The sequence below is a fragment of the Mustela erminea genome, chromosome 1 (assembly GCF_009829155.1).
Source record: "Mustela erminea isolate mMusErm1 chromosome 1, mMusErm1.Pri, whole genome shotgun sequence".
NCBI classification, from domain to species: domain Eukaryota; kingdom Metazoa; phylum Chordata; class Mammalia; order Carnivora; family Mustelidae; genus Mustela; species Mustela erminea.
The window spans coordinates 178,039,900-178,053,809 of record NC_045614.1 but is presented as its reverse complement, the minus strand read 5'-3'; the positions used below and the strand labels follow the sequence as shown (position 1 = coordinate 178,053,809).

The window sequence follows — 13,910 nt, the reverse complement described above, 5'->3', positions numbered from 1 at the left end:
CCAAAACGAAAAGATATCTTTTTTTTTTTTTTTAAGAGGGAGGGAGAGCACAGCAAAAGCATGTGCACACATGCATACATATGCATGAGGGTGGGGGAGGTTCAGAGAATGAGGAAGAGAGAGAATCTTAAGCAGGTTCTGTGCTCAGCATGGAGTCCAGTGCAATGTGGAGCTGTTTCTCAACCGTAAGATCATGACCTGAGCTGAAGTCAAGCATTAGACACTTAACCGACTTAACTGGAGCCCCTAAAATGAAAAGAATTTTGAGTGAGTTCCTGTAAGGTGCAAAGTTGTCTTCCATCTATATAATTTTGGCCTCCCATGTGCTTTTAACATAGTTGTAGTTTGGTAGGCAAGAACCCACTAATTACTCTTGGTGATGGCTTTGTGAGATGCTTCCTTACACTGCTGAGGAAGTCCTCTGATTACTGGTATCTTTCATTTAATTCAGAGAAAGGACTTACATCTTTTTAGAGATGACTGTCCATCCCCACGTGCTCAGTAATATGAGCAGATCATTCATCTAGGTTTTTCTTGATATTAGTGGGAGGTTTTAGTAAATGTGAGAATCTTTGGTTTTCTCTATCCTAGTGTATCATATTTTCATGATACAAAGCTCAGTATAAGTCATTCAAGGAGATATACCTTTTATTTTCTGAAGACTTTTTTTGCTTTTCCTCCATTAAGAACGCAAACAAAAAGAACCAAAAAAGAAAAAAGAGTTAGATAAATGAAGTCTAATGTTTGTCTTTTTTTTGTTGTTGTTTGTCTTTTTTAACCTTTTCCATAAAGATATTCTAGATCTTGTTATGGCAGGCTTTTCTGTTACCCATTCCTCCTTTCTCCTAGCCATGTAACTTGTGGTCTGAGCCCTGTCCTATTGAGCAAAGAGACTCTGTAATTAAAAGTAAATTGGCATTTAGAAAAGAGTTATTAAAACACACACACACACACACACACACACACACACACAAAACCACACATACACACAAAAAACCCCATTTTATTTAATTAAATCCAATGGAATAAGTTCAGATATTTTTGAAAAACAGTAAAACATGCTGTTGTTGGTACCTGAAAATAGTATGTCAGTACTAGATTACCTGAAATTATGTAGGAATAAATGAACAACATTAAGAGCAATTACTGTCTTGTAGGTATGTTCATTTACAGAGTGCATTTACATACAGAGTGCTTTGTTTACACAACACTATGAAGTAGATGTTTTTATCCACATTTATAGGGAAGCTGAGACTTAAAGATCCAGATAGAAGTCCAGGGTCACAGAGGTAATAACTCTAACTCTTGGCTTCCTTTGTTCAGAATGAATGGATATATCTTTCCATAATAGAACATAATTAATAAATGTCATAGTATTGAGCATTCACATTATCATACTTACAGTGTAGTTGCAGATCTACAGTACTTATTTTTCTGTCTTCAGCTACTTGTTTTAAAAAGTAATTTATTCTTCATGCCTGGGGCAATGTTAACTATAAATAACAGTGATAGTTAAGTGTTTCAGTAGTAACTAATCTGGAAATACTTCTTTAATCTAAGTGATATTGGGTAATTTAGTTTTATAGTTTCTCTACTTTTACACAGCAATGATTGTTATCCAGCTCATTTGTGACATGTAGCTTGACACAGCCCTGAAGAAGGGTGTTAACTAGAGAACTTATTTATTCGTTAACATCAATGAAGAGGCTGGTGTTTGGGAGGGTAGTTGAGGAATCGATTATATAGAATATATAGACTGAAATTAAGAAGTCAGTCAAAAGGAATGTTATTTTTGTCAGTATTTCTTTTTTGTGTTAATTCAAAGGATCAACTGTGAATTATTACTCAGCCATAAAACATAATGAGATCTTGCATTTGCAACAGCATGAATGGACCTAGAGGGTATTATGCGAAGTGAAATAAGTCAGACAGAAAAAGACAAATACCATGATTTCACTTACATGTGTAGTTTAAAAACAAACAAAAAACAAAGCAGAAACACACCCATAAGCACAGAGAACAAACTGATGGTTGTTGGGAGAAGGAGAGGTGGACAGGCAGAATGGGTGAAGGGGAGTGGGAGATATAGGCTTCCATTTATGGAATGAGTAAGTCAGGATGAAAAGTATAGCAGAGAATATTGTAATAGTGTATGGTGACAGTAGCTACACTTGTGAGCATAGCATAATGTATAGACTTGTCAAATCACTATGTTGTACTTCTGAAACTAATGTAATATTGTGTGTCAACTATACTTCAAATAAAAAGTTCAAATGAGTTGGGAGAGGGGGGTGGGGTTATGGACATTGGGGAGGGTATGTGCTTTGGTGAGTGCTGTGAAGTGTGTAACCTGGCGATTCACAGACCTGTACCCCTGGGGATAAAAATATATGTTTATAAAAAATAAAAAATTAAAAAAAAAAACCCACCATTTTGCACCCAAAAAAAAAAAAAAAGTTCAAATGATAATCTTTACATGGGGCTAAGAGGTCTATTATCTGCATTAGGATTTCAGAAAGTCTCTAAGTAACTCAAAACCATCTCCAGATGCTTAACTTACTCAATTTAACAGCCTTAAACCTATTGCAAGTGTTCTTAAGCATGGTTCAGCATTTTCTCATAAGGAATTCCAAATTTTTCTCTCAAACAATAGAGAACAAAGAGAGCGAGAGCAGGCGGAACTGAATGGAACCAGCAGCCTAGCTGAGTTGGACCCTGAACCAATTATCGTTAATCCTTTCCAGCCAATAGCATCTGTCATCCTTGAGGTATGGACGGTGGCAAATGTAATTTTTATAACTTAAGTTATGAAGTTGGAAGTTGAGAAAGGAGGTGGGAGAAGTGTTTTACCAGAGATAATTTCTAAAAGAAATTAAATGGATTAATTTTTCTTCTTCTTAAAGTTCGCTTTTTGATCTAATATGAAAAGGAAAGCTGACTTCTGAATTAACTGAGAATGAAAATGAAGATTGAATGTAGAAACTGTCATTGTTACTGTCCTGATAAATCATTTTTTGGTCACTTATTTCATATGATAGTAATGTATTTACTCTTATTTACATTGCCTTTCTCCCTGTGTTGCTGTTACTATCCCTTAAATGTACTGTTTAAATGCTTATGATGCATTTTAGAGTATGTAAATGATTTTCTAATTATTTTCCCAGGATACTTCAGATTGTTTGAAACTATAGTTAAGTTCTTCTATATACAAATATCATTTATTTTAATTTTAATTGTCAGAAGTTTTACCAAAATTAATTTTTAGACTTTACAGGAGGAAGTTAAGGGACTATGTGTGTGTGTGTGTGTGTGTCTGTATATCTCTATCTTTTTTTTCATTTTCTGCTGGTGTCCAGAGTTCACATTGGCCCTTGCTTTAATTACCCTCAGCAGCCGTGCCTCCTTAGAGGCAGAGCTTCCTAAATCTCCATTCACTTAGAGCTTAATGTGACAGCTGGCTTGGTGGTCCCACCTGTATATTCTCCATTCCTCTTCCCCTGTCACTGCCTCCTTCCACACAGGTGCTCATCTGGAAAGGTGGATGATTGTTTCTTCCTTGGGGCTGCTGCTGAGGAGGGAGGCAGCTCCACAGGTAAGAAGATGATTGGATGGTTTTGGTATTGCTTTATTTTGCAGAATAATTGGCAATATGAGATAGTTTGTCTTAAGTTGCGTAGATAACAGAAGGTTAATTGTATTTAATCTTTTTGTTAACCCCACTACATTTACCTTAAGTATACGCTTTTCTAAGTACATTAAAGGTGTCTTAATAACTTGAGCTATTGATTTATCTCTATCCTATTAAATACTGTGGTTTCCAAGTTTTGTTGTATGTTCTTTAAAAAATACTGATAGAGGAAGGAAATCAAGATTGACTTTTCACTTTGAAACATGCATTTTCTCTATATTTGTAATAAAGCTCACCTTGTACATGATGACTGATTATTTTATAGTATCATGGTTATAAATTACTTAGATGGCCTTAGTGCCTCTACCAACATTGTATATTTGATGATATGAAGATGTGAACAGTAATGGTGTATAGCATAGTATACCTTAAATCAAAGTCCCTGAACCTAATTTGTGGCATGCAGAAAGTACAGACAGTTACTAAGCTTTTAAACTGTTAATTTTAAGAATATGAGCCATAAAGAAATGAAATAAATGAAAACAAATTACCTAAAGTCTTCTTTTTACTTAGCAAATTTTCTTTTCTTTCCATAAAATTTCTCCTTTAAAATGTTTGCATTTTAGAGAAACTTTACATTCCTTTGATTTTTACCACAGATAATAAAAATTGTGAGGTATTGTTTCTAAAATAGACAGATCAATCAAACCCAGTTATGCATGAGCACTTAGTATAAGATAAAGGTGACATTTCAAATCTGAGAAAAAAGGGAGTTAGAATAATGAACAATTATTTGGAAAAAAGTAAAATTAATGAACAGTGTGTACCAAATTCAACTCTAGAAGACTTAAGTGTGTAAAAAAAAAAAGAATTAAAGTACTAGCATATAGTATAGTTGAACATTTGTATATAGTTGGAGGAGAACTTTGTGTGTGTGTGTATGTGTTATGTTAGTCACCATACAGTACATCATTAATTTTTGATGTAGTGTTCCAAGATTCATTGTTTACATGTCTCACCCAGTGCTCCATGCAATACATGCCCTCCTTAATACCTACCACCAGGCTCTCGCATCCCGCCCATTCCCCTCCCCTCTAAAACCCTCAGTTTGTTTCTGAGTCTACAGTCTCTCATGGTTAACAGTCAAGCCACAAATCATGAAGTGAAAAACAGATCAGTCTTCTTATATCAATTTTTAAACATCTCTTCTACGAAGTTAAAGGCAAAGAACAAACCTTAATGAGAAATTTTTGAGACACGTAAGACAAAAAAACAACCTTTAAAAATTCCTATGAAAATAATGAGAATCTAATAGAAAAAAAGGTTTTGAGTTACCATGGGTACTTCCTGACAGAAAAAAATAAAAATGACAATAAAGTTACTTAATAGCTCATCTTCACTAGCAGTAAAGAATAATTAAAATAATTAAATTGAATTAAACTAACACTGAGGTAAAAATATATATATATTAGTTTGGTGGACATGTAAAAGACTGATGATAATATTTAGGTATTGAAGAAGATATGGGAAAATGTCTCTCCTAACACTGCCTGGGGTGTAAATTGACTTTAACTTTTCTAAAGGGCAGTGTGTTACCCAATACTTATTGATCCAATAGTTCCAGTGTTAGGAATTTATTCTAAAAGAACAATTCAATAATTGTATTTCTTAGAATGAAAAATTGAAAATAATTTGTCTCTTCATTAGGAGTTGGTAAATTAAGTTATGCTATAGCCATTCAAAATGATAATATAATTGATGAAAGTAGTAATGGCTAATGCATATAGCATTATATAACACATACAGCTAACACTTTATTGTGGGTCAGGTACTATTCTAAGCACTTCATGTATTCATTGACAAGGAAAGGAATATATATTCTTAAGTAAAAATATCAAGTCTTTTTTGTTTAAAAAACAAATGCATAAATATGTATATAAAGAGAGACATTCAGTCACATTTATGTATGTTTGTGGGTGGTGTATGTCTGTACGTGTGTGGGTAGGAAAAGAAAAACACCTCTTAGTAATTGTGCGCCAAACAGAGATCATTTCTTAATTGTGGAATTACTGGTAATATTTGTTTCTTTGTTTTCTTTATACTATCTGTGTTTTCTGAAATTTTACTGATTACCAATTAGTATGCTTTAGTGATATATTCAACAAATAATTTTTTAATAGAAGTATCACAGTACCCCGAAGTTACAGAATGCTTTTGGATTATAAGATTTCTTCCTTAAAACTATCTTAGATAACCAGAAGATTAAAAATGATATATTTCATTTTTGTTAGAATGAAAGAAAACTTGAAAAAGAAAAAAAGAGACAAAATATGGAGAAAGACAGTGATGGCGGCCCCCTGAATCATAAAGTGGAGCATGAGCAAATAGAGACACAGAGCCAGATCAGTGACAGTAGCCAAAAAAACAATGAGCTTGGAATAGTAGAAAATTATAAGGAGGCATTAACACAGCAGTTGGAGAATGAAGATGAGACAGACCAGCGATCATCAGAATCAGGTGATAAATCTAGTTATTAAAAATATATGTATTTATACATACACACACACATAATACTTACCAGTACATGTCTCATTTTTCATGATTATTTTCACAGAAAATGTACTATTATATTTTTTGTCTCTAGTTGTAGTATTTGTCATGGTTTTCTCATGGTTTTGAGTTTCTTGTTAGTGAATTTGCTAACTTTTGTTTTTATTCATTATGCCTTAAAATGTAGTCCTTTGTAATTTAAAAGAATTTCAACAGAAAATTCTGTTTCCAGTTTTATCTCATGAACTTGGAATATAGCATAGTCTCAGGAATCCTTGGAATGTATTTAACCTTGAAGATACTTTGATGGGGTTTTTTTGAGTGTTATTTTAAACTTTGTAATGCTACAGTCAGCATCATTTCTTTTATTGACTTGTTATTTCTGCAGAATACAGACATACTCAGTTGAACATTTTTAAAGTCAGTAGCCATTTTCCTCTTATTTTAATATAAAAATCTTCAATTCATAATTGCTTTTCTTTCTCTAAGTGGCTATGTGATTTAACAGATTCCTGTCTTTGGTATCATAGAGAGAATCAGACCACTTGAGATAGAATCAGGGTATTTGTTATATTACACACTGTATTGTTTTTAATCTTACTTTCCTCATCTCTAAAAGGGAGATTTAGCATCATTTTTTTTTCCCCACAAGGTTTTAAGGTTACTTAAAATAAAAATAACCCTATAGTGTTCCTAGGACAGAGCCTGACACATGACCCAATGATCATTACTTCCTTATGACTTTTAGTTAGCAGTATAGTTTCATTATATATAAGAATTTTTGTACAATGTCAGGAAGGTTATGAAAATAAAATCATAATCCCTGAGGTTCAGTTTAGCTAACGGATATTTTGCTGTATAAAAAATTAGATTTGAAAGTTAAACCTTTTATAAATTAGGAAGGTAGGACAGCCATATTCTTACCCATGTAGTTCTGTTAACAGAGTTAAACAGAAAGTAGATTTCAAGTGGCCTCTCAATATATTGAAAGAACTTTTGAACACTAATACTCTTTGTTAAAGAGCAGAAGATTTGGCAGATTATTTGAAAGTATAGCATGGGAAGATTTAAGATAGTCAATCATATAACTATAGTAATAATATATTTTATGCTATAGAATATAGCTTCAGATTTATTATTTAATGCAGGATTATGTTATTTAACATAACAATCCTATAGTATATTATTCCCGTTATTTGAATAGGAAATCAGGGACTTGGAGAGGTTGAGTTACTTGGTTAAGATCATACATCTCATCTGTGGCTGGGCTGAGAGCCTGCTTCATACCATCTGCCCGTTATCCTGTGCTCTTCGTGACCCTGAACTATTCCCACCTTGAAATACTGCATGGTTTTGGACTCTTTCCTTTTTCTTAGCTGTTAAACTTAGGGTTTAATTGTAAAATGATGTCTTTGTTTTTCTCTGGAGTAAAATGTCTCAAATGACACAAGTAATTTATTTAGAAAAATAATGTCTTTCTAAACATGTTTATATTTCTCACTGCTTTGTAGATTTCATAGATGTTGGCTATTTCTCATATAACAGATAATTCACATTTTACTAACTGTATTACATAATATGTAAATTAAGCAGCTGGGATTGTCAATTAAAATATTTCAATAATTTTAGTGTTTGGTTATTTAACTATTATGCCTTACCAGTTTTCATTGTTAAAATTTGCATGTTAATGACATAAATGTCCTTAAATTGTTTGTAAGTACTTAAGTGAGAATCTGTAGTTTATTTTTTAGAAAGAACACAGATTCAATTCTGCAGTTTCTAATACTGTGATTTTGCATAACTTATCTGGGTTTATTTCAATGGGTAACATATTTAAATTTGATTGGGGTCTTTTTTCACATTTCAAAGAATTATTTTTGAACTGTTTATACCTGGAATCCATTCCATATATTCTACTGAGAGAAATCAACATCTCTGTCCTTTCTCTGGGCTAGTCTTAGTTTCATGAACATCCCTGCAATTAAACAATTATATTTACTTGATATGACATTTGGAAAAAATGTAAGTTACTTTTGGAACGGTGAACTTTTTTTGTATTTTAATAACTCATAAAACTTAAAATACAGGCTTTTTGCTGTTTGTATCATATTAATTATTCAATAAGTAATCATTTTAAAAAATTTACTCTTAGTAAAGGCAGATTTACATTTCATTACTGCTAATAAGTTCCAAAGTTGAAGATGTAGTTTTCTAGTAAGGATAATATGAATAGAAATTCTAGGTCCATTCTTTTTCTTATAGAAGTTTATGTTTTCTCAGAGGCATATAGTTCCATGTTTATATTCTTTTAGATAACAGTAAAAAGAAAACTAAGAAACTAAGAATAAAAAGGAGTCACCGTGTAGAGCCTGTTAATACAGATGACTCTGCTCCTAAGAGTCCAACACCACCCCCACCTCCTCCTCCTGGTGAGTAAATTGATATTGATACTAAATTTAGGAATACTGCTTTAAACAGTAAGGAAAAATAAAGAAATTTTGTGGTTTTATTCAATATGTTTACTCTTGTGAATTTATGATAAAGGAAGTTTTCTATGTTACTTTGTTCAAAATTTATTGTAAGTATATATTTCCTTTTTTTAATCAGAAAAAAAGTGTTTTCTAAAAGTAGAAAATAGTGTGTAAAATTAATAAGAACACTTTACCCAACCACTTCCTAGAATGGATTCAAGTCCTACTTGAAATATCAGTCCCCAAATTGCTAAAAGGAATTTAAATTTAAATGTCTTTCTAAACACGTTTATATTTCTCACTGCTTTGTAGATTTCATAGATGTGGGCTATTTCTCATATAACAGAGATGAGAATGGATGGCTAATGGAAGTTTTTAAAAAGTTAGATCTTTCATGCTGAAAGTTATCATTTGAAAGCAAGATGTGTGAATTTTTCCAATATATTTCCAACATACATACTGACTTTCTAAATTGTCCTGAGGATTAAAAGGAATATTGCATGTAAAACACTGGTATGTGCTAACTGCGTGGTGATTGTGAGAAATTTCTCAGTACTAGGCACAATACCTAACACACCATAGGTGCTCAATAAATATCTAAATGTATATGTTTATAGTGTCCTTTTAACCCTATTAGAAGGCTTTAGGTGGTAACATTTTAAGACTCGTTTCTAATATTTCATTTATTAGTAAACATTTGTTTTAACCTTTGCTAGGGCTTGGAATAGTAGCCTACGGTAATTTTTGATGGTGGTGAAGATGCTTATATTTTTGACTAAAGATAAGTAAAAACTTAAAGTAGATGTTACCAGCCTATAATTACACTTCTAATTAAAAACTATTTCAAATAATACTGTGTCATTCAATATACATATATGACTTGACATCGAATATTATTATATTCCTGTCAAGGGATGGATCCTCTCAACAGACCTAAAGAGACATTGTTTAACAGTGTTTTAAAATCTTTTTCTCTTTCCTTAGTTGGCTGGGGAACCCCCAAAGTCACTAGACTTCCAAAACTTGAGCTTCTTGGTGAAACACGTCATAATGGTAATGCAAAAGGATCAGTTTTACATCCACTTTTCTTTACCTCACTACTTCAACAAATTTTTATTTTTGGAAGGCTTTCAAGTTCACAACCATCCTTTTTCATTATACTTCACTTTTTCATTTTATTTAATTTTTTTATTCTTTAGTGCCTTTTGCCTCCATATAATTTGTTTACCTTGGAATACAGATGTAAAAATAATCATAGTTCATGTTTATCCACTATATGTAAAGTGGTATGATAAGTGAACAGTTACAAAGAGACATACAATTATATATAGTGTTAAAAACAGCATTGTCCTATATGTGCTCAGTATACTCTGTGATAATGTCACATTAATGGTTTTTTCTCTGTTTCTAATGAGACCCAGCTACTGAATATTAAAGTCAAGTAAAGATTAACACAATTTGTAAAATCAGAGACTAAACTAACAAACCAAATAAGGTTCAGCAAAATTCAAAGTTAGTAAAGGCTTATAGACTCAAGAAAATAGTTTTCTTTGGATTAAATTAACATAAGGTATAATCTCGTGAATATATGGCATTAGAATTCCATAAGTGGAAAACTAGAGAAGGGACAGTTGGGTATAGAGAACTGTCTGATACAGCAGACTGAAGTTCTGATTTCAGACCATCAGCTCAGGCTTTTTTTTTTTTAAAGATTTTATTTATTTATTTGGCAGACAGAGATCACAAGTAGTCAGAGAGGCAGGCAGAGAGAGGAGGAAGCAAATATCTTCTCCCATTCTGTCAGTTGTCTTTTGATTTTGTTAACTATTTCCTTTGCTGTGCAAACGCTTTTGATCTTGATGAAATCCCAATAGTTCATTTTTGCCCTTGCTTCCCTTGCCTTTGGCGATGTTCCTAGGAAGATGTTGCTGCGGCTGAGGTCGAAGAGGTTGCTGCCTGTGTTCTCCTCAAGGATTTTGATGGATTCCTTTCGCACATTGAGGTCCTTCATCCATTTTGAGTCTATTTTTGTGTGTGGTGTAAGGAAATGGTCCAATTTCATTTTTCTGCATGTGGCTGTCCAATTTTCCCAACACCATTTATTGAAGAGGCTCTTTTTTTCCATTGGGTATTCTTTCCTGCTTTGTTGATTAGTTGACCAGGGAGTTGAGGGTCTATTTCTGGGCTCTCTATTCTGTTCCATTGACCTGTGTGTCTGTTTTTGTGCCAGTACCATGCTGTCTTGATGATGACAGCTTTGTAATCGAGCTTGATGTCCAGAATTGTGATGCCACCAACTTTGGCTTTTTCAATATCCCTTTGGCTATTCGAGGTCTTTTCTGGTTCCATATAAATTTTAGAATTATTTGTTCCATTTCTTTGAAAAAAATGGGTGGTACTTTGATAGGAATTGCATTAAATGTGTAGATTGCTTTAGGTAGCATGGACATTTTCACAATATTTATTCTTCCAATCCAGGAGCATGGAACATTTTTCCATTTCTTTATGTCTTCCTCAATTTCTTTCATGAGTATTTTATACTTTTCTGAGTATAGATTCTTAGCCTCTTTGTATAGGTTTATTCCTAGGTATCTTATAGTTTTGGGTGCAATTATAAATGGGATTGACTCCTTAATTTCTCTTTCTTCTGTCTTGTTGTTGGTGTAGAGAAATGCAACTGATTTCTGTGCATTGATTTTATATCCTGACACTTTACTGAATTCCTGTACAAGTTCTAGCAGTTTTGGAGTGGAGTCTTTTGGGTTTTCCACATATAGTATCATATCATCTACGAAGAGTGATAATTTGACTTCTTCTTTGCCGATTTGGATGCCTTTAATTTCCTTTTGTTGTCTGATTGCTGAGGCTAGGACCTCTAGTACTATGTTGAATAGCAGTGGTGATAATGGACATCCCTGCCATGTTCCTGACCTTAGTGGAAAAGCTTTCAGTTTTTCTCCATTGAGAATGATATTTGTGGTGGGTTTTTCATAGATGGCTTTGATAATATTGAGGTATGTGCCCTCTATCCCTACACTTTGAAGAGTTTTGATCAGGAAGGGATGCTGTACTTTGTCAAATGCTTTTTCAGCATCTATTGAGAGTATCATATGGTTCTTGTTCTTTCTTTTATTCATGTGTTGTATCACATTGATTGATTTGCGGATGTTGAACCAACCTTGCAGCCCTGGAATAAATCCCACTTGGTTGTGGTGAATAATCCTTTTAATGTACTGTTGAATTCTATTGGCTAGTATTTTGGGGAGAATTTTCACATTTGTGTTCATCAAGGATATTGGTCTATAGCTCTCTTTTTTGATGGGATCGTTGTCTGGTTTTGGGATCAAGGTGATGCTGGCCTCATAAAATGAGTTTGGAAGTTTTCCTTCTATTTTTATTTTTTGGAACAGTTTCAGGAGGATAGGAATTAGTTCTTTAAATGTTTGGTAGAATTCCCCCGGGAAGCCGTCTGGCCCTGGGCTTTTGTTTGTTTGGAGATTTTTAATGACTGTTTCAATCTCCTTACTGGTTATGGGTCAGTTCAGGCTTTCTATTTCTTCCTGATTCAGTTATGGTAGTTTATATGTTTCTAGGAATGCATCCATTTCTTCCAGATTGTCAAATTTGTTGATGTAGAGTTGTTCATAGTATGTTCTTATAATAGTTTGTATTTCTTTGGTGTTAGTTGTTATCTCTCCTCTTTCATTCATGATTTTATTTATTTGGGTCCTTTCTCTCTTCTTTTTGATAAGTCTGGCCAGGGGTTTATCAATTTTATTCATTCTTTCAAAGAACCAGCTCCTAGTTTTGTTGATTTGTTCTATTGGTTTTTTGGTTTCTATTTCATTGATTTCTGCTCTGATCTTTATGATTTCTCTTCTCCTGCTGGGTTTAAGGTTTCTTTCTTGTTCTTTCTCCAGCTCCTTTAGGTGTAGGGTTAGGTTGTGTACCTGAGACCTTTCTTGTTTCTTAAGAAAGGCTTGTACCACTATATATTTTCCTCTCAGGACTGCCTTTTTGTGTCCCACAGATTTTGAACCATTGTGTTTTCATTATCATTTGTTTCCATGAATTTTTTAAATTCTTCTTTAATTTCCTGGTTGACCCATTCATTCTTTAAAAGGATGCTGTTTAGTCTCCATGTATTTGGGTTCTTTCCAAATTTCCTCTTGTGATTGAGTTCTAGCTTCAGAGTATTGTGGTCTGAAAATATGCAGGGAATGATCCCAATCTTTTGATACCAGTTGAGACCTGATTTAGGACCGAGGATGTGATCTATTCTGGAGAATGTTCCATGTGCACTAGAGAAGAATGTGTATTCTGTTGCTTTGGGATGAAATGTTCTAAATATATTTGTGATGTTCATCTGGTCCACTGTGTCATTTAAGTCCTTTATTTCCTTGTTGATCTTTTGCTTGGATGATCTGTCCACTTCAGTGAGGGGAGTGTTAAAGTCCCCTACTATTATTGTATTATTGTTGATGTGTTTCTTTGATTTTGTTATTAATTGGTTTATATAGTTGGCTGCTCCCACGTTGGGGGCATAGATATTTAAAATTGTTAGATCTTCTTGTTGGACAGACCCTTTGAGTATGATATAGTGTCCTTCCTCATCTTTTATTATAGTCTTTGGCTTAAAATCTAATTGATCTGATTTAAGGATTGCCATTCCTGCTTTCTTCTAATGTCCATTAGCATTTTAAATTGCTTTCCACCCCCTCACTTTAAATCTGAAGGTGTCTTTGGATTTAAAATTAGTTTCTTGTAGGCAACATATAGATGGGTTTTGTTTTTTTTATCCATTCTGATACCCTGTGTCTTTTGATTGGGGCATTTAGCCCATTAACATTCACGGTAACTATTGAAATATATGAATTTAGTGCCATTGTATTGCCTGTAAGGTGACTGTTACTGTATATTGTCTCTCTTCCTTTCTGATCTACTACTTTTAGGCTCTCTCTTTGCTTAGAGGACCCCTTTCAATATTTCCTGTAGTGCTGGTTTGGTGTTTGCAAATTCTTTTAGTTTTTGTTTGTCCTGGGAGCTTTTAATCTCTCCTCCTATTTTCAATGATAACCTAGCTGGATATAGTATTCTTGGCTGCATGTTTTTCTCGTTTAGTGCTCTGAATATATCAGGCCAGCTCTTTCTGGCCTGCCAGGTCTCTGTGGATAAGTCAGCTGCCAATCTAATATTTTTACCATTGTATGTTACAGACTTCTTTTCCCGGGCTGCTTTCAGGATTTTCTCCTTGTCAGTAA

General features: G+C 33.5%; 1 protein-coding gene across 3 annotated transcripts in view; it reads left to right on the top strand.

Moving 5' to 3' along the window:
• Positions 1 to 13,910, top strand: part of ARL13B (ADP ribosylation factor like GTPase 13B) — a 68,705-nt gene that overhangs the window by 47,484 nt on the left and 7,311 nt on the right. For 2 of the 3 annotated variants that reach the window (XM_032351668.1, XM_032351686.1), the window contains 4 exons: positions 2,654 to 2,768; positions 5,920 to 6,145; positions 8,491 to 8,607; positions 9,634 to 9,702. In XM_032351668.1, coding sequence (XP_032207559.1) covers positions 2,654 to 2,768; positions 5,920 to 6,145; positions 8,491 to 8,607; positions 9,634 to 9,702 — 527 coding nt within the window. The remainder of the gene's footprint in view (positions 1 to 2,653; positions 2,769 to 5,919; positions 6,146 to 8,490; positions 8,608 to 9,633; positions 9,703 to 13,910) is intronic. The other variant, XM_032351676.1, reaches the window with a different exon arrangement.